The sequence below is a fragment of the Strongylocentrotus purpuratus genome, unplaced genomic scaffold (assembly GCF_000002235.5).
Source record: "Strongylocentrotus purpuratus isolate Spur 01 unplaced genomic scaffold, Spur_5.0 spur5_scaffold_6, whole genome shotgun sequence".
NCBI classification, from domain to species: domain Eukaryota; kingdom Metazoa; phylum Echinodermata; class Echinoidea; order Camarodonta; family Strongylocentrotidae; genus Strongylocentrotus; species Strongylocentrotus purpuratus.
Window position 1 is genome coordinate 31,960,107 of NW_022145612.1, and position 16,391 is coordinate 31,976,497.

A 16,391-nucleotide genomic window follows, 5' to 3' on the forward strand; every position below is an offset into this window, starting at 1 on the left:
CTAAAAAAAACTTTCAAAATGTTCAATCGTACATTCACCCTGAATATATTTATTGCAAATATGTTTTTAAAACAAGTCTATTCAGTCATCACTCATCAGTAACTAAAAAAACGAAAGTTTATGACATTTCTGTACAGAGCACACTGGAGAGAAGCTCGCAAGATAATTATTCAGATTTGCTATTTTGCGTTTCATTGATGACAACTTTAAAAATTCATAACTTTCCTATTTGTAGTCGGACATTGCTCAAACTTTCACTGCCCCGTTTCTCTCATGTTTCTGCCCTTATTTAATATCAGGGTGAATTACCCGTTAAGCTTGCATCAGCAATGGAATAGCACAACAGATAAGATCCAATGAATTTTACCCTAAATGGTGATGTGATGCCACTGTTTCTACTTTTTAGTATATTGTGCTACTACATTTGCAACAGATATACTGGCCAATAGAATCAGACCAATGGCGTCAAGCCTGGCTACCTCCATTGTTATGTCAAGGAACATTCATGAATCAAAAGAAAGAATGGCATGGATGGGTGACATTGAATGAGCCAGCTGCAATGAGTAAAGCACATTTTAATTTGATGACATTTTTAGAAAAATCAGAAAGCAGAATAACAAAAGACAAATAGCGGTCCTCTTTAACAGTTCTCATTTTAATTCATGATATATGTGATTTTGATAGAAAACAATATTGAATTAAAAATCAGCATTCAGAGTATGTTAAATTTACATTAAAAATATTGATATATTTTCAGTATAAGTGAAAGTTAATCATATTGCATTGAATCAATATCTCATATGATTATGGAATTAATCATTCAAGGTTATTCACAAGACATACAAAGATTTCATAAAATATAGAATATTTAGAGATTTATATAGCAGAGGTGTTGGAGGGACTGGCATTTATATATTATTGCAAAATATCTCAATTCGTATCTCTATTGAATGGACTAGCAATATCAATCTCACAGTATCTGTTTTGGTAATCTGACAGCAGACAGAAAAAGAGGGACATTATTACCTGTTATATACCTCTCTTTAGAAATCTAGCCATCTGATTGGTCGAAATTGGAGTCATGATTTTAGCCATTCCCGTAAAGAAAAAAACAATGTCAGTAATGGTCAATAGTTCATGAGTGAGATTCCTGCAAGATTCTGGGTACCGGGAAAATAGTTAAAATTTTGCTGTGATCCCCATTGGTTGAAATGTTAAAACTGTCTTTGTGCGAGCGCGGATACCATTCAGTGCTTTTTTCTGCGATTCCAAAATTATTGTAACATTCGGTCATCTTTCCATCGACGATTAAAAGACAGTGTCTCAGACTTTCTGTGATGTTTTAACCAATCTTTACTCAAGAAAAGGATAAGATAAATTTGTGTGTCAATATAAACACATATAATACAACTACTTTAATATCCGAGGCCTGGCTGTTGGCTCTCTGGGACGTGCACATCCTGCCATGGCCACTCGGCGCGCCTCAGAGTCATGGCAGGATGTGCGTGTCCCCTTGATCCTATAAAACAGCCAGGCCTCTCATGGTAGTCGATATCTCTATATTAGAGACTTTTTTTTTTTAATTAATAGACCCCTTAAAATCCCCTTTAAAGACTATTTTCAAAATTATAGAATAGTATACAGTACAAAATAGTACAGAAGCAACAAGAATTAGATAGAAATGCTTTAAATTTCTACACCGAGATATTTATATTGTTTGACACAATTAAATATAACACATTTGTAGTTTGGAGATAACATGGTTAAGTTTGGGGCATTCAAAAATTAAGTTGAATTGCAACGATTCAACTATACCCTCAATAATGTTAATTAAAGCCAAGTACCTATATGATGGGGGTATACTGTCTGATAAGTGTAATGGCAAAAATACAAATTAAATGCTGAAAGTGTACTGCACTTCACATTTCAATATCTTATATATCTTCAATATAACAAAAATTTAAGCGAGTACACTTATACACAGCCATGTTTTCTCACCCCCTTTAAGCATCGTTTATGCAAGAAAGAAAAAAAAAAGATACAGTTAACTGCATCATATGCGAAACAGTTGTCCAAATAATCTTACATTTAGTAACTAGGCAAGACCACACCCTCAACTTTCCGTGAAGACCAATCTAGTTGTTCATTCTGAGAGATGAACATTACTTGATAGCTTTGGTTTGAATCTCATCAAATCTACTCCCTGGCGTACGGTAATGAGTGCTGAATTCAAGCAGAGCTTCGTCTTCTACAATCCTAGGAGCGATGATCTTATCTTGACGCATTCGATCCATCCACTGCTTCAACAAAACAAAGGAGTCTAAACCGCCATCACCAAGACTTCTCGAGTACGGGATGCGGTAGATGAACGGCCAGATTGAAAAGTCAACCATACCGGGTGATGACCCTAAACCAGACAAGAAGACATATAAAATAGTACAAGTTGAAGTTTTCATGTTCCAACGGCTTGTCATATCATTATTCAACACTCCCCTGAATTCAATTCATTATATCACAACATCATATGCGTAGCCAGGGGGTGAGAGCACAAGGGGGCCAAAAGAAAAAAACAACAACAAGAACAACAACAACAACATGCAGTACCTCATGCTTCATGTAGGAATTGCATACACCCCCCAGCTACTACGCGCGTTCGGTTCACTTTACCAAGCTGGAACATGCATGCACTGGCCGACTGATGGAGGGGGGGGGGGGGAGCAGTTGCCCCCTCCCCCAATAAAATTCAAACATGGTTTATTTCTAATTCGATACCAGTGATTTACAAATGTTGCTGAAATGACATTTTCTGGGGTTTTCCTCACTTTTTTATAAATTATAGTTTTAAATGCATACGTTGGAAATGACAAATTCCCAAATTTACAGTCAGGCAAGAAATAAGCTTATTTAGAGGCCTAAATGCTTCTGAATTCTGAGCTTACCAGAAAAGAAGGGTGTTCCTCTTTTCTTGAGCTCTTGTTCCACGCTTTCAACATTCTTGATTGCAGCAGACCTTAGCTCCTCGTTTTCTCCCTTCTCTTTACCCGAGAGATAGAAACCTGAAATGAACTGTAGAGGAATGTGGTTACAGTAACTATCTGTCAGTTCTCTCTGTTTTGCTGGTGTAAATCATACATCTTTTTGAAAACAAGTTATGGTCGATAACAACACAATACCAAATTGATGATGAATCAAATTACTGCTTGATTTCTGTAAATAGTGAAGTAACATTTATCGCCAAACGTATAATAAGCCTCTAGGGTAAATATCCAAAATTATGTTTCTGACACTTAAACTGATTTTAATTTTTACATTGTGGGGGAAAAACTTTGAATAATATTAGATATTAAATAGGATCAAAAATGTATAAGACGGTGACTTAAAGTATAGACCAGTTTTGGAAACGCCCCCTTTCAAAAAAAGAAATGGAAGCTCTTATTACCAATCCTGTGAAAGAATATGTTTTGACTAATGCGTAATGATACAAATTTTGCCGGTAAACCACCTACTAATTGATATATTTGGAAAATTATCATATCAATCCGGCCTGGATAGATATCGCGAAAGCACTTCAACTTTGAACATTTGGGCATATATTTCTGTTTTTTGCAAATTTAGGTTGAAGTTTAATGTACAATGAATATCAAGACCAACACAGAAAGTATTTCGGGCTTTAAAATACAGCACCTTTTAAATCTCCATTGTACTACTTATAGCTACTTGCGCCCTCTATGTAGCAAACAATGCCTAATCGGTGACCATTGGTCCCCCATGATCCTCTTTATCTTATATTAACCGAGAGCTGATTTGATGAGATAACCACCTGTCCAGTGACCTTGTAGGGTGGTCTAATCCCTCCCGTAAACTAGTACAGATGGGCTTTAAAATGAGTTGAAGAATGCTCAGAACCTGATTTGAATGAACAGCATTTTGACATAGAAAAATGAAAATGGCAAGTTTAATAAATACCTAATTGCGTACTGAAAAGACCAAACTGGCAACGGGACATATTTTGATCCTTGCAAATGCATAAAATGGTATGTTTGGCATTTAAGATTGCTCCCCAAACAAACAAAAAATTATTTTAAAAAAAATTTTAAAAATACGAGTGGCCCGAAAATGACGAGCGGGCGGTCGAGGACAACCAAACAATTTTTTTTGGGGGCCTTATCAATGAAACCAGGGATCTGCTGATAAATCTTATCTGGTCTCAGTTCAGATAATGAAATCGAAATTTTGAATTAAACTTACCTTTCCAAATCTCTGAATAAAAAGTTTATCCCTGCTTCTGAGGTACGGATCCGATGGGAACATTGGAGCAATATCGGGGTAAAGTTCGTCTAGATACTCACAGGTGACAATGGATTCCTGGATCAGTTTGTCATCCTGTTCCAGAGTTGGGACCACGCCATCTGGGTTTTTGTCGAAGTACCACTCTGGCTTCTGGAATGTGTTCACATTCACTAACTCATAGCTATGAGGAGAGATAAAGCGAGAGAGAGAGAGAGAGAGAGGGAGAGAGAGGGAGAGGGAGAGAGAGAGAGAGAGAGAGAGGGAGAGAGTGAGAAAGAGAGAGAGGGAGAAAGAGAAAGAGCAATCCATGGATCAGTGTACCCAAATAAAATGCAATGTTGAGGTTTGAACCCTGTGACCCTTAAATCTCCCATGCAGTCAGTGATGAAAGGACACATTTACAAAAAATGCAAATTATATCCTTGAATCACCTAAAAATCACTGGAAAACCCTTCAACATACATCATACCAAATGCACACACAGTACACACACAAAAGAAGAAAGTTGTGATCTTCATAATTAAGCAAAATTAACATCTATATGTAAAATTACATAATAACATTTGACATTTCCCCCAAATGATGCATATTTAGGGGAGTAGTGTTCCAGGGGGTAATTTTCCAGTAAGGGGGGTGGGCCGGGGAGGGATGATTATCATCCAGGCCTCCATTGGCACGTAATTGTTCTGATATGAATGCTTTACATCACAATTTGTCAATTTAACCTAGGTGATCTTGCATCTTAATCTAACCATGATTGTTCTTTCAGGGTAAGTTTTAGGGGAAATACTTACTCAATACCCTTTGCTGCCAAGACAAATCTTGTCCTCTCAGCGAAAGGACAGAATGCCATACTGTAGAGACGAAGAACCCCTGGTTTAAGGGGTGGCAAAGCCTCTCCTGAAAAAACATGAACAAATTAAATTATTAGTGACAATCGTTTCAACATTCCCAATCACAATAATTGATGTCTTTAAGCTTGTGAGATAGTAATCTCTGCATATAACTTCTTTTGCACAAATCATTGTTGATAATTATGGGGGGTATTTGTGGCTCCACCTGTATAGATCATGCATCGAATATATCATTCAAATAAAACACTATAAATCAAATCATAGGCCTAATGTAAACCTTTAGAGAACTTAAGGAAAATCCAACTTTAGTAGCATTACATCATACATGCTTTGAAAGAAAGCAGAAAATTGAAGAAGCAGATTGATGGTGAAACTGTGTGTAGTCTACGTTTGAAATGAAACAATGAATGAGAAAATGATGAATTTTTGAAAGTTGTAAAACGGAATTAAAATGAAGAAAAGAAGAGTAATGATTTAAGGAAGACCTAGTTATAAAGTCATCACGTCCTATTCAAATATATATCTTACCTGTTTTGAAATGATGATGTTCCGATTGTTCCGGCATTTTTGCTGTAAAAATATTCACGACGCGAAGCGATATGGTTCCAGAACTGGTATGGCTGGAATGATGCGGACAAACGTGCACCAAAAATTAAGCAGCGTCGAACTTGTTATTGGGCTTTTATACTCAAATAAGCTTTCGAGATATGTGTTTACGCTTGTACTTGAAAAATATGCCTAATCATGGTTACTTTATTTGCTATATTAATAAACTCAAATCCAGCACGCATAGCTAGCAGCTCACCGTGGCGCGATACCGTGTAATTACAATGCATGTGATGGCAACAATCCGTGGCAAAGGTGAAAAGTGGGCGGGGCTCAGTATACGCTAGTCTAGTGCACCAGGATTTGTTTCATCCCGATTTGCTATTGACCCAAAAATGTCAGTGAATTTCGAGGAATAGGCACCGTATTCATGACTTGAATACATTAGGAAAAACTTGTCAATTGGGGGCAAAGCTACTCAAATTTTAGAGTGTCTTGATATAGGCAACACAATGCATGTTTACCAGTATATCTAAAATGTGTATAATTCATAGCAGTGGTATTATGGAAACGACTGTCCTAATTATGCTCCTTCGGACTTCCCCGGTTTATAAACGTGACACGAAACGTGACGTAAACAAGCATACAATTTTTGATGGATAATATAAAATGAAAAGAGTGTCCTGAAAAAAATAATTTTCCTTTGGACTTCCCCGGCTCATAAACATGACAAAGAAGCATACAGTTTAATTAAGGGTTAATAAAATGAAAAGAGTGTTCTAGCTGGAATAATACTTTTCCTTTGGAATTCCCCGATTCGTAAACGTGACAATTTAAAGAAGCATACAGTTTTTACGAATGATATGAAATCAAAGGAGTGTTCTTGAATCTGACCTTGTAATATACCAATTCTAGAATATTAAAAATGCTAAATCATGGACATCGTAAGAGATTACAAACATGTGACCTGTTCTTTGCCCTTCTATTGTACTACCACGCCATCGGTGGCGAAGCATAGGAGGTTCAGCCAATGTTGGGGTTTTGCTGCCAAGGAGGGAGGGTGGAGGGTGTCGAGGTGGAGGGTGGGGGTCTTACTAGATAAATGACAAGGCCATTGAGCTGAGCATCGAGAAAGGGGTCGTATCACCTCTCCCCCCGCCCCTTTTCTCTGTTTTTGTCTCTCCCATCTCTTTCATTTTATTTTTTTTCAATTTTTCAATTAATGAATTGGGCATGTGTCCCTGAGCTATAGCCTCCACCATTAGTGGCAACAATAACAATTATGATTATAGGCATATATGTAATCGGATTACTTCCCCCACCCTTTTCCCAGAGACCAAAAAAGTGTGTGTGTGTGTGTGTGTGTGTGTGTGTGTGTGTGTGTGTCTGAGGAAGGGGGGGTGGTATATACATAATGCCACATCCGCCTTAAATTATGCAGGGGAATCCCCAATCCCCTTTTGAAAACATGTGATGTTTATTTATTCATGCACGATTCAAGCACATTCTTTTCTTTTAAATTCTTTGTTTTATACATTTACTGATTTTGATCACACTTTCTTCGTGATGAAAACCATAAACATTAATGAATTGAATTTTATTTTCACAATGTTAAAATGACCGTGAACCATATCAGAAGTTAATAGCAAAATGTTTGAATTAACAACACACCTCTCTAAATTGATCTTTAAAGATAGAACTTAAATGAAAATAAACAAATATACTCCACAGCCTTTCAGTATAAAGGATATGTCTTATCTTTATTGCATTTATAAGCCCTCACCAAGTTGATAAACAATGGTCAACCTGATGTTGACTTGACCCATGCCTTTGTAAATAGACAGTTCTATCTCAGCATATTCACTGAAATTAGTATTTCATATCATGCTGCAATCCTAATTGTAAACCTTTTAGGTCAGTCAGGAATCCCATGACTTTTACAAGCCGAGCGCACGTTTGATTATCAAGATATTTATGAGTGGAATTCAAAATGTCAAAAAACTGTTTTCCCAATGGTTTTTATAACACTACAGTCAATTGGGGAAAATGAGTATGGTAAAACCGGTCACTCAAAGATTTTTACTTTTTTGAAGCACTTCATGATCATTTTGAAATACAATTTTTTTTAGGGCTTCAATATTACACCATATGACAGACACTGATAACACGTAAAGCCATGCATCTCAGATTTGTAAAACTGGAAACATTATTAAACAATGCCTTTAAAGGCTGTCACAAAGACAAGATAACAAATCTAAAATGACTCAAAGCAAGTGTTTGGCAGCCTAACTCCTTGTCTTTTCCTGATAAATCCATTTCTACGACTAGCAGCACATTCATTCATGAATATTCAAGATGTAATACATATACTTAAAATCAGTTCATGCTTAGGTTTATGATTGGCATGTCTCATACAACCTCATTCACACACAATCCGGTAAACTGCCTTTTTTTTTTTATAAAAAAAAAAATTAAAAAAAAAAAAAACATGGCAAAAATACTAGAACCATTTCCATGCAAATGAAAGGCAAGTGGGATGCAAATATTGTGCATGACAAAGGCCAAGCACACTCGTTTATCTATTGAAAGAGGAAACAGCAATATGAATCAAACTATGCTTTAAACTGCTGCGGCATTAAAAATAAAGTGGTTTTAGTAAAGAAATAATGAAATCTAAACTTCTTACCAGTACTTGAATTTCATTCCTGCATTTACTTTGTCACTAAACATATTGAAAAAAAATTAAAAAATCTTCTACGTAAAACAAATTATTATTATTTTTTTTTTAATTAATACAGAAAAAAAGAAAGCAGTACCTGGCTCTGAATGAGATATAACTCTTTTATCTGACACACAGTGCACCAGGTTTCCAAATACGGTAAAATGAAATATTCCATTCTCAAGATGAATATGAATTTATGGCCAACATATGAATGAGATTGTTACGGTCTACTAGTAACACATGGTCTCTATCAACAGCTGATATTATGCTCAACTTTGACATATGACATATGACATGCCCCATCCACAATCTAGATTAATTTTCTTCAGTTGTGTACATCGATGCATACACGTTATATATAAATGTCTCAGAACTTTCCCAGCTCATTTTGACTCTGAAGTTTGTCCCTTCACTACGTAACTCCAGGTTTCATTGTCATTCTCCTATGGTCCAATTAGGTGGATCAATGCGATACATGAATGTTTGTTCAGCTCCTCTATCAACCTCCCACAGGCAATGTGTCCAAAGATCACCATGGTAACATCATCATCTGTTACTCTTATCCTTGTCACATGGAAACGGTGCATTGTCCTCTCGCAGGAGATGTTCATGAATCCTCAGTGCTGGTGATTGAGAGAAAAGAAGAGAAGGAATATCTGAGATGGTGTATGAAATAGGATGTACATGTAATCAGTGAATGTCTTGATGCTTGACACACAATATACTGTAGCACCTCACCATTTTTGTCAGGGAGGGTCTAAATCAGGGCCAGTGATCAAGGGATATTCGTGTGAGGACATGATTCTGAGATGCTTAAGACAAATGATTAATAATCAAGCTTAATTGGTAATTAGAATCTGATTCATGTTTTCTGAGTATGATTAAAGTGTTCATGATTAAAAAAGATTTTGCATGAGCGGGTATATACGGGTTGCTGGATCAAGTGTTGGAGTGCTTCAATACCTAATTAGCTCTTGAACCTAAAATTTCATGCTAAGTATATGTATAATATTCTCACACTGAGGATACACATGAGTATACAGAAAAAATTTATTCAGAAACTCATGAATGAAAACACCTTCATCTCAATGACATGACTGTCCAAGTAAACAATGTTTTAAAACCAACTAATTAATTCACATTCCTTTCATTTGTAACTTCTTTGCAATTGTAACATTTGTAAGGAGTTTACTTACAATATCTGCCATCTTCTTTGTGAATGCCTTGAGCTACAGATGTCTTGAGCAATAATTGAACATCCTGCCCAGTCTTTAATAACTACATACCGGTAACAAAAGGAAAAAAAAGATTATACATTTCAAAAGAGACCTTTCTTCTGCAATGGAGCAATTTTAGAGTATAGGCACTTTGCTGAGTGAACGTTGTTATTGTAATAAAATCTTGATCAAATTTATGCATCATTCTCATCAGTTACCATATGGAAATATTTGTTTTACGGTAATGGTCGGGAATCTCTCTATTTAATCACCCAAAACATGTTTATTTCACACATGCTACATATTCTTTTCAATACAGGGTAGTCAATATCATTATTCTTCTTATTGAGGTAGATTTTCCAATTCTTTTCTTTTCTTCTGATGGACACTATAATATTATTTTTCCCTATGTATAATGTAATCTGCAATTCAAAAGACTGCCCCTTACCCAGAAATGTATGTTATGAACACTTACCTTCTTTAAAGCTTTTGGGTCTGAAACATCCTTATTTGAGTTAAATTCATCGCGAATCCTGAGTTGTGCAGCTGGAAAACAATTGCATATATATATAAGCAAAATTACATTATGATAATCGACATTCATTCTCACCACACTATACACATATCATTTCGAGACCCCAAATCCAGTTATCAAATATTCATTTTTAAGGGAATTACTGAATATAAACTATTAATCATAATTATTAATCATAATCATGAAGATCTATGATAACACTCCCAGGCATCATACTATTCATCTTTTCACATAATAAATGATCATTTACAATTTTCAGTCTTTACTATAAATATTGCAGCAGCGTAGCCGGTAGATCAAAGATTAAGACCCCCCCCCCCCCCCTCTACAAAAAAAAAAGAAAGGATGAACTATAACCATCTCTACAATGTCCGTGCCTAGCAATGCTAGATATTTACCTTCCAGAGCTTTAGCATCTCCAAGAAAAGTCTTTTGACTTGTTCTATGCAGTAACTTATACAGAGACAGCACCTATAAAATGAAAAGATAATAAAATCAAATCAGCCTTGATAAAATACATAATCCTGGGGGGGGGGGGGGGGTCATTGGGGTCACATATTATGCAATAAGCTGGTTTCACATTACATTTGTAATGACATTTCAAGACATATTTTAAGACTTCTCTGTTAAGTACCAGTACATCTTTTTTTAAATTCATGTTTTTTCAGAATGAATGCATAAACTGCCGAAATTGCTTTATACTAGTCAATACTTTCATTTTTCTTAAAGTGACTCGGTAACATTGTTGAACGTTAATGAAAAAACTTTGACATTTTTGTTGGTATGAAATGTTACTTATTATATTCCTTCTACTGTACTAACCTTCCAGCATGCAAAAAATCCTTAACAAATTCTCCAATCACAAAGATTTTATGGTTTTCTTTGAAGGCATCACTGTGCGACACCTCTAATAGTAAATTCTTCCAACCATTTTTGAATTTTCCCAACCGTTTTTCCATGAAAATAAGACAAGACAGGATTTTAAAAATCTTTGAACACTTAAATGTCTGGAATGTTATATAGAGCCAATTCAAAGCTTTATTACGATTTACATTCACCTAAAATGTAATTAAATTGTAATAATATGGTTGGGAGAATTAAGGAATCGATCAGATAAGGTTTTTCCCATTTTTTATCGTTAGTAAAGGTCTGTTTTCACTCAAACTTTCAGATTATATTAAATTTTTACAGTATACAACAGTTAACGGTTAGGGGCGCCATTTTAATTTACGAGTAAACAAACCAAATGACCTCTAGAGGTCAGTGTTTTATGCGTAAATTAAGATTGTGCCCATGCAAATTATGATGAGATCACTGCCTGCGCGCTGCGTTGTGCGCAATCTTAATTTACGCATAAATACCACTGAACTCTAGGTCATTGGATTTGGTTACTCGTCAATTGAAATGGCGCCCATTTCTGCGCATGTGCACTGATGTAACCGTAAACTGGTGTATTGAAGTCACTACCTTAGCACCATTTTCTCTCATTCTGAATGTTACAAAGTCCCTTTAAAACCCAATTCCACATAAAAACTGAACTAGACCTCTATAATGTAGTCACATGGTAATGAAGGATTCCTCTTTCAAGTAGAGGCATACACAGATGTTGATTGCCAGGACAAGTTTTTATCCCAATAGTTGATTTAATTAAAACAGCAATTTGAAGAAGTTTAATAACAAGCAATACATGTAAATCTAGGCCTATTGCATAATCCCTCCAACTTCCAAGTCCAAGACTTTGAGGCTGTTCACACCGGCAGAGATAGCGCGCGCTAGACCGCACTATCCCTGCGGTTTGGAAGGTACAACGTCGTTTCGGTCCGCCCAACAGCGAGCCACGGCGAGCCAAAACGGCGTGCCACTGGAGCACCTCTTGGGGGTGGTCCACGAGAGATAGCGCGGTCTTGCGCGCGCTAGAAAAAAGGGGGTGCTACGATAGACCGCGCTATCTCATTGCGGTGTGAACAGCCTCCTAGACACTATATAGATGTTTGACAATATCATAAAGCCATTAGGCCTAAAGGAAATATATTCATGATGTTTAGTGCTTTTTGATGAATATGTACTGTTAAATCAAAAGGAAAAAGAGAAGTTGTTATGTTTTTTGACATCCCCCCTCCCTCCATCAATCACCTGTTTAACTGTTTAAAAAAAAAAAAAAAAAAAAAAATCATGTGCAAAATTGACCCGTCATCCCTAATGCCGAATGTGGCATGCATGGACACACCACACAGATCTTTATAGTGTATGCATCCATGTTTATACGCAAAGAGTTTTCACTTTAATTCTTTGGCAGCCGATAATTTTAGATCTTGACCGAGTCTGGGATCGACAGCTCCCCCGAACTTCAGGCGCGGCGCGGGGCGATCAAGAAGAATGCACTGTGCGATACCGGTACCAAAATAAACGAGCCAGGCCATCAGCCATCACAAGCACATCACATTTGGCTAGATTTAACACGTTATCAACATATTAGTTAACATTATAAATAGTTTAGCAACATATTATAGCTTTTCAAAGTCCTTATAAACAAATAATCTGGAAAATATTTCACCTGTGACCGCATTTTTATAGAGTTTTGAAACTTGTTATCCGTCGAATTCCAGTAGCAGACAGGAAGGGTAAACGAACGTTGTTGTTGTTGTGTTTTGAGTTATTGGCGATTAGTCAGTGATTTGACTATTGTCGCCAAATTACTTTACGGCACGTGTTATATCTCTCAATTTTGGATTTTTTTAAAAATACATTTATTTCGTTTTATATTTATCTATCTTTTAAGATAGTATCGTAAAATAATATCGTAAGCAAAACATTCATGGGCTTTGTTAGTGTTTCTTAACAGTACGTGCAGATTATTTGTTATATCACATACACACCATACATAAATATGTATATAAGATAGCACCTACACAAGCTTCTATATTCAGTAATCTTATCATACCTTTTATCATTGTTGTTACTTTTTCTTATTTTATTTTCTTAATACATTATGTTATTATATTTTTAATGTACTGAGTGTAATTTAACATATTTATAATATCGTATTATGTTTTACTGTTCTTTTTTTTATTTTCTTATTACATTATGATTGTTATTATATTTTTAATGTACTGAGTGTAATTTAGCATATTATAATATTGTATAATGTTTTACTATTCTTATTTTATTTTCTTATTACATTATGTTATTATATTTTTAATGTACTGAGTGTAATTTAACATATTTATAATATTGTATTATGTTTTACTGTTCTTTTTTTATTTTCTTATTACATTATGTTATTATATTTTTAATGTACTGAGTGTAATTTAGCATATTTATAATATTGTATTATATTTTACTGTTCATCAAGGGAGGTATTACTTCCTGATAGGGAACCGTTTCGTTCTGAGAAAGAACCGTACAATAGCTTTTTGTATACTGGACTCACTCTTTTTTAAGTATTCCATAATTTTTTCAGGTTGGGATTCGTTAATTTCTGTTAGAAACATAGCCCTTTCTATAATATAGTTAGGGCAATGTACTAAAAAATGTTTTACAGTCTCTATTTCACTGGGGCATCTATTACAGAAACCAGTAGCATGAATTCCCAATCTGAGGAGATCCTGGTTAAGTCCAAGGACTCCAAAGCGGAGTCGATGTATTATTGTTGAATGTTGTCTCTCTAATGAGCATATATATGGTTTATTAACATCTTTTTGATATGTTTTCAAATACGAGTTGGTTTTGTTCCACCTTTCTTGCCAAAGGAGTTTGGAACTTGTAGTAATTAAGCTTTTCATTTCTGACATATTTAGGTTATTATTGACTTCTATTTTCTTTACTAATGCGGCCTTTGCGTGGAAATCCGCCATCTCGTTCCCTTTTATTCCACAATGTCCAGGTATCCACTCTACATATATATCAACTCCTTTATTCTTTAAGTGAGTAGTCATGGTGAGAATTTCCAGAATAAAAGATTCGTCCTTCTGTTGTTGTAATGCAATAAGTGCACTCAGTGAATCACTAAAAATAACAACCCCCACATAAATGTCTAATTCATCTACCCATCTGAGAGCAAGAATGATGGCAGCCAATTCAGCCCTGTACGAAGAGGTGAAATTTGCTAACCTTTTGCTCCGATGTACAGAATAGTAAGGGACGTAAAAAGCAGCTGCAGAGGTCCCTCTTTCAGGTACTTTTGATCCATCGGTGTATATATGTAATTGAGTCGCCCATTTAGTATGTATGATTTCCAGGCTGCTTTGTTTTTGTTGTGTAGGATGATCTGTTTTCTTTATTCGAGTACTTAATTCCGTTGACACTGCCGGAGGGTAGAATAACCATGGTGGAAATGGGGAGTAGGTTATCGTTTCTATACGTTTTCCCAGCTTGCTTTGTATTCTATATCCAAAAGGTTTGTTTACGTTTTTCCCCTTCAAGTATTCAAAATGCCAACATGGTTCAATGTTTTTTAACAACGGATGATTCGCCCATCTTTCGATGTTTTGTCTATATTTACTTGAAAGCATTTGTCTTCTTATATCCAAAGGCATTTCCCCCATTTCCACCTGTAGTGATTCTAAGGAGGTTAATGGCAGCCCACCTGCGCATATCCTCAGTGCTTGGTATTGGACAGAGTCAATGGCTTTTTTGGTGGTAGCAGCTGCACTGTCATACGCCTCACATCCGTAATCAAAAAGAGACCTTATAATTGCTCTGTACACCATGATAAGTGATTTCGAGGAACTTCCCCAGTTTGTTCCAGTTAGACATCTTAAGATATTTAATTTTCTTTTACTTCTCGTGATTACATTTTCGATATGTGGTTGCCAAGTTAACCTTTTATCAAATATAACCCCTAAAAAGCGATGAGATTTTTCGTACATTAACACATTTCCATTCAGTTCTATATCAGGCGGTAGAACGGCATTCCAGCTTTTCGTAAAAAGTACGGGCACTGTTTTGACAGGTGAGAGTCGAAACCCCCACTCTTCAAACCAACGATTTAAAAGATTCAAATATTTCTGTATTTTTTCAGTAATATGTACAATGTTCCTGCCTGATATCCATATTGCGCAGTCATCTGCATACATAGATATGCTTACATCTTGGTCTGTAGGTATATCACCCATCATTATATTATATAAAAGAGGACTTAAAACACTCCCTTGTGGTAACCCGTTATGCGTTTTATAAGTTTTAGATTCTGTATTTCCAATTCGTACTTGAAAAGTTCGTGCTGTTAGATAATTTTCTATATATCTCAGCATGTTCCCTTCTATTCCATTTTTTGCTAATTTAAAAACCAGACCCTTTATCCAAACTGTATCGAAAGCCTTTTCGACATCCAAGAAAACCGCTATTACATGTTCATTACAATTTATACTCTTTTGGATGTCATTTTCTAATTGTACAATATTGTCCGTCACACTACGACCTTTCCTAAATCCACTTAAAAAATTGGGTAATAATTCATGCTTTTCAACATACCATTGTAATCTTTCTTTTATCATTCGTTCAATTATTTTGGCAAAACATGATGTTAAAGAGATTGGTCTATATGACGATGTATTTCTGGGATCTTTTCCATGTTTGAGAATAGGGATTATTATAGAATGCTTTAGTTGAATTGGAATTTCCCCGGTTTTCCATATTAAGTTAATAATGTTCAGCATGATTTCCTTGTTTGCTTTTGGCAGATTTTCATAAACAACGTAAGGTATATTATCTTTTCCTGGGGCAGTCTTTTTTCGCGATTGCACTGCCTTTTCAAATTCTGTTATAAAAAAGGGTTCATTTATAACATGATCTACATTTAAAATATGAATGTCATTATTTGGTGCCTTCGGTAATTCCTTATTAGTATCCCTGTCTTTTATTCCTATTTTTTGAAAGTAATTTCCAAAGGCATTTGCTTTCTCCTGATCGGAGACAATATCTTTACTATTTACAATCAATGTTGACATATTTTTTGTTTTTTTTATTAGTACACCATTCAGCCGTTTTATACAAGCCCAGATCTTAGATTCTGGCATATACTGATCAAGCTTTGTGCAAAATGCTCGCCAGTAATTTCGTTCTGCTTGGCGGAGCACACGCTGTGCTTCTGCTTTCTTTTTTAAGTACTCATCTACCTTTTCAAAAGTTATTTTCCGTGACATCTTATTACACATTCTATTTCTCTCTTTGATTTTCTCTGTACATTCTTTGGTCCACCAAGGCACCGGATTTTTAGAGACATTTCT

The 16,391-nt window shown here is 35.6% G+C and overlaps 2 protein-coding genes across 2 annotated transcripts; both read right to left on the reverse strand.

The window, feature by feature from the left end:
• Positions 1–634: 634 nt before the first annotated feature.
• On the reverse strand, positions 635–5,969 carry LOC588496 (glutathione S-transferase omega-1). Its single transcript, XM_788177.5, has 5 exons — positions 5,673–5,969; positions 5,085–5,190; positions 4,249–4,471; positions 2,940–3,066; positions 635–2,407 (listed from the first exon to the last, which is right to left on the reverse strand). Exons 1-5 carry the CDS (start codon positions 5,707–5,709, stop codon positions 2,163–2,165), a joined length of 738 nt encoding a protein of 245 aa, XP_793270.2. The 5' UTR covers positions 5,710–5,969; the 3' UTR covers positions 635–2,162.
• Positions 5,970–7,964: 1,995 nt separating this feature from the next.
• LOC100891138 (complex III assembly factor LYRM7) lies at positions 7,965–12,813 on the reverse strand. Its single transcript, XM_003727010.3, has 5 exons — positions 12,719–12,813; positions 10,563–10,635; positions 10,105–10,175; positions 9,609–9,690; positions 7,965–9,035 (listed from the first exon to the last, which is right to left on the reverse strand). Exons 1-5 carry the CDS (start codon positions 12,728–12,730, stop codon positions 8,959–8,961), a joined length of 315 nt encoding a protein of 104 aa, XP_003727058.1. The 5' UTR covers positions 12,731–12,813; the 3' UTR covers positions 7,965–8,958.
• Between the last annotated feature and the right edge of the window lie 3,578 nt (positions 12,814–16,391).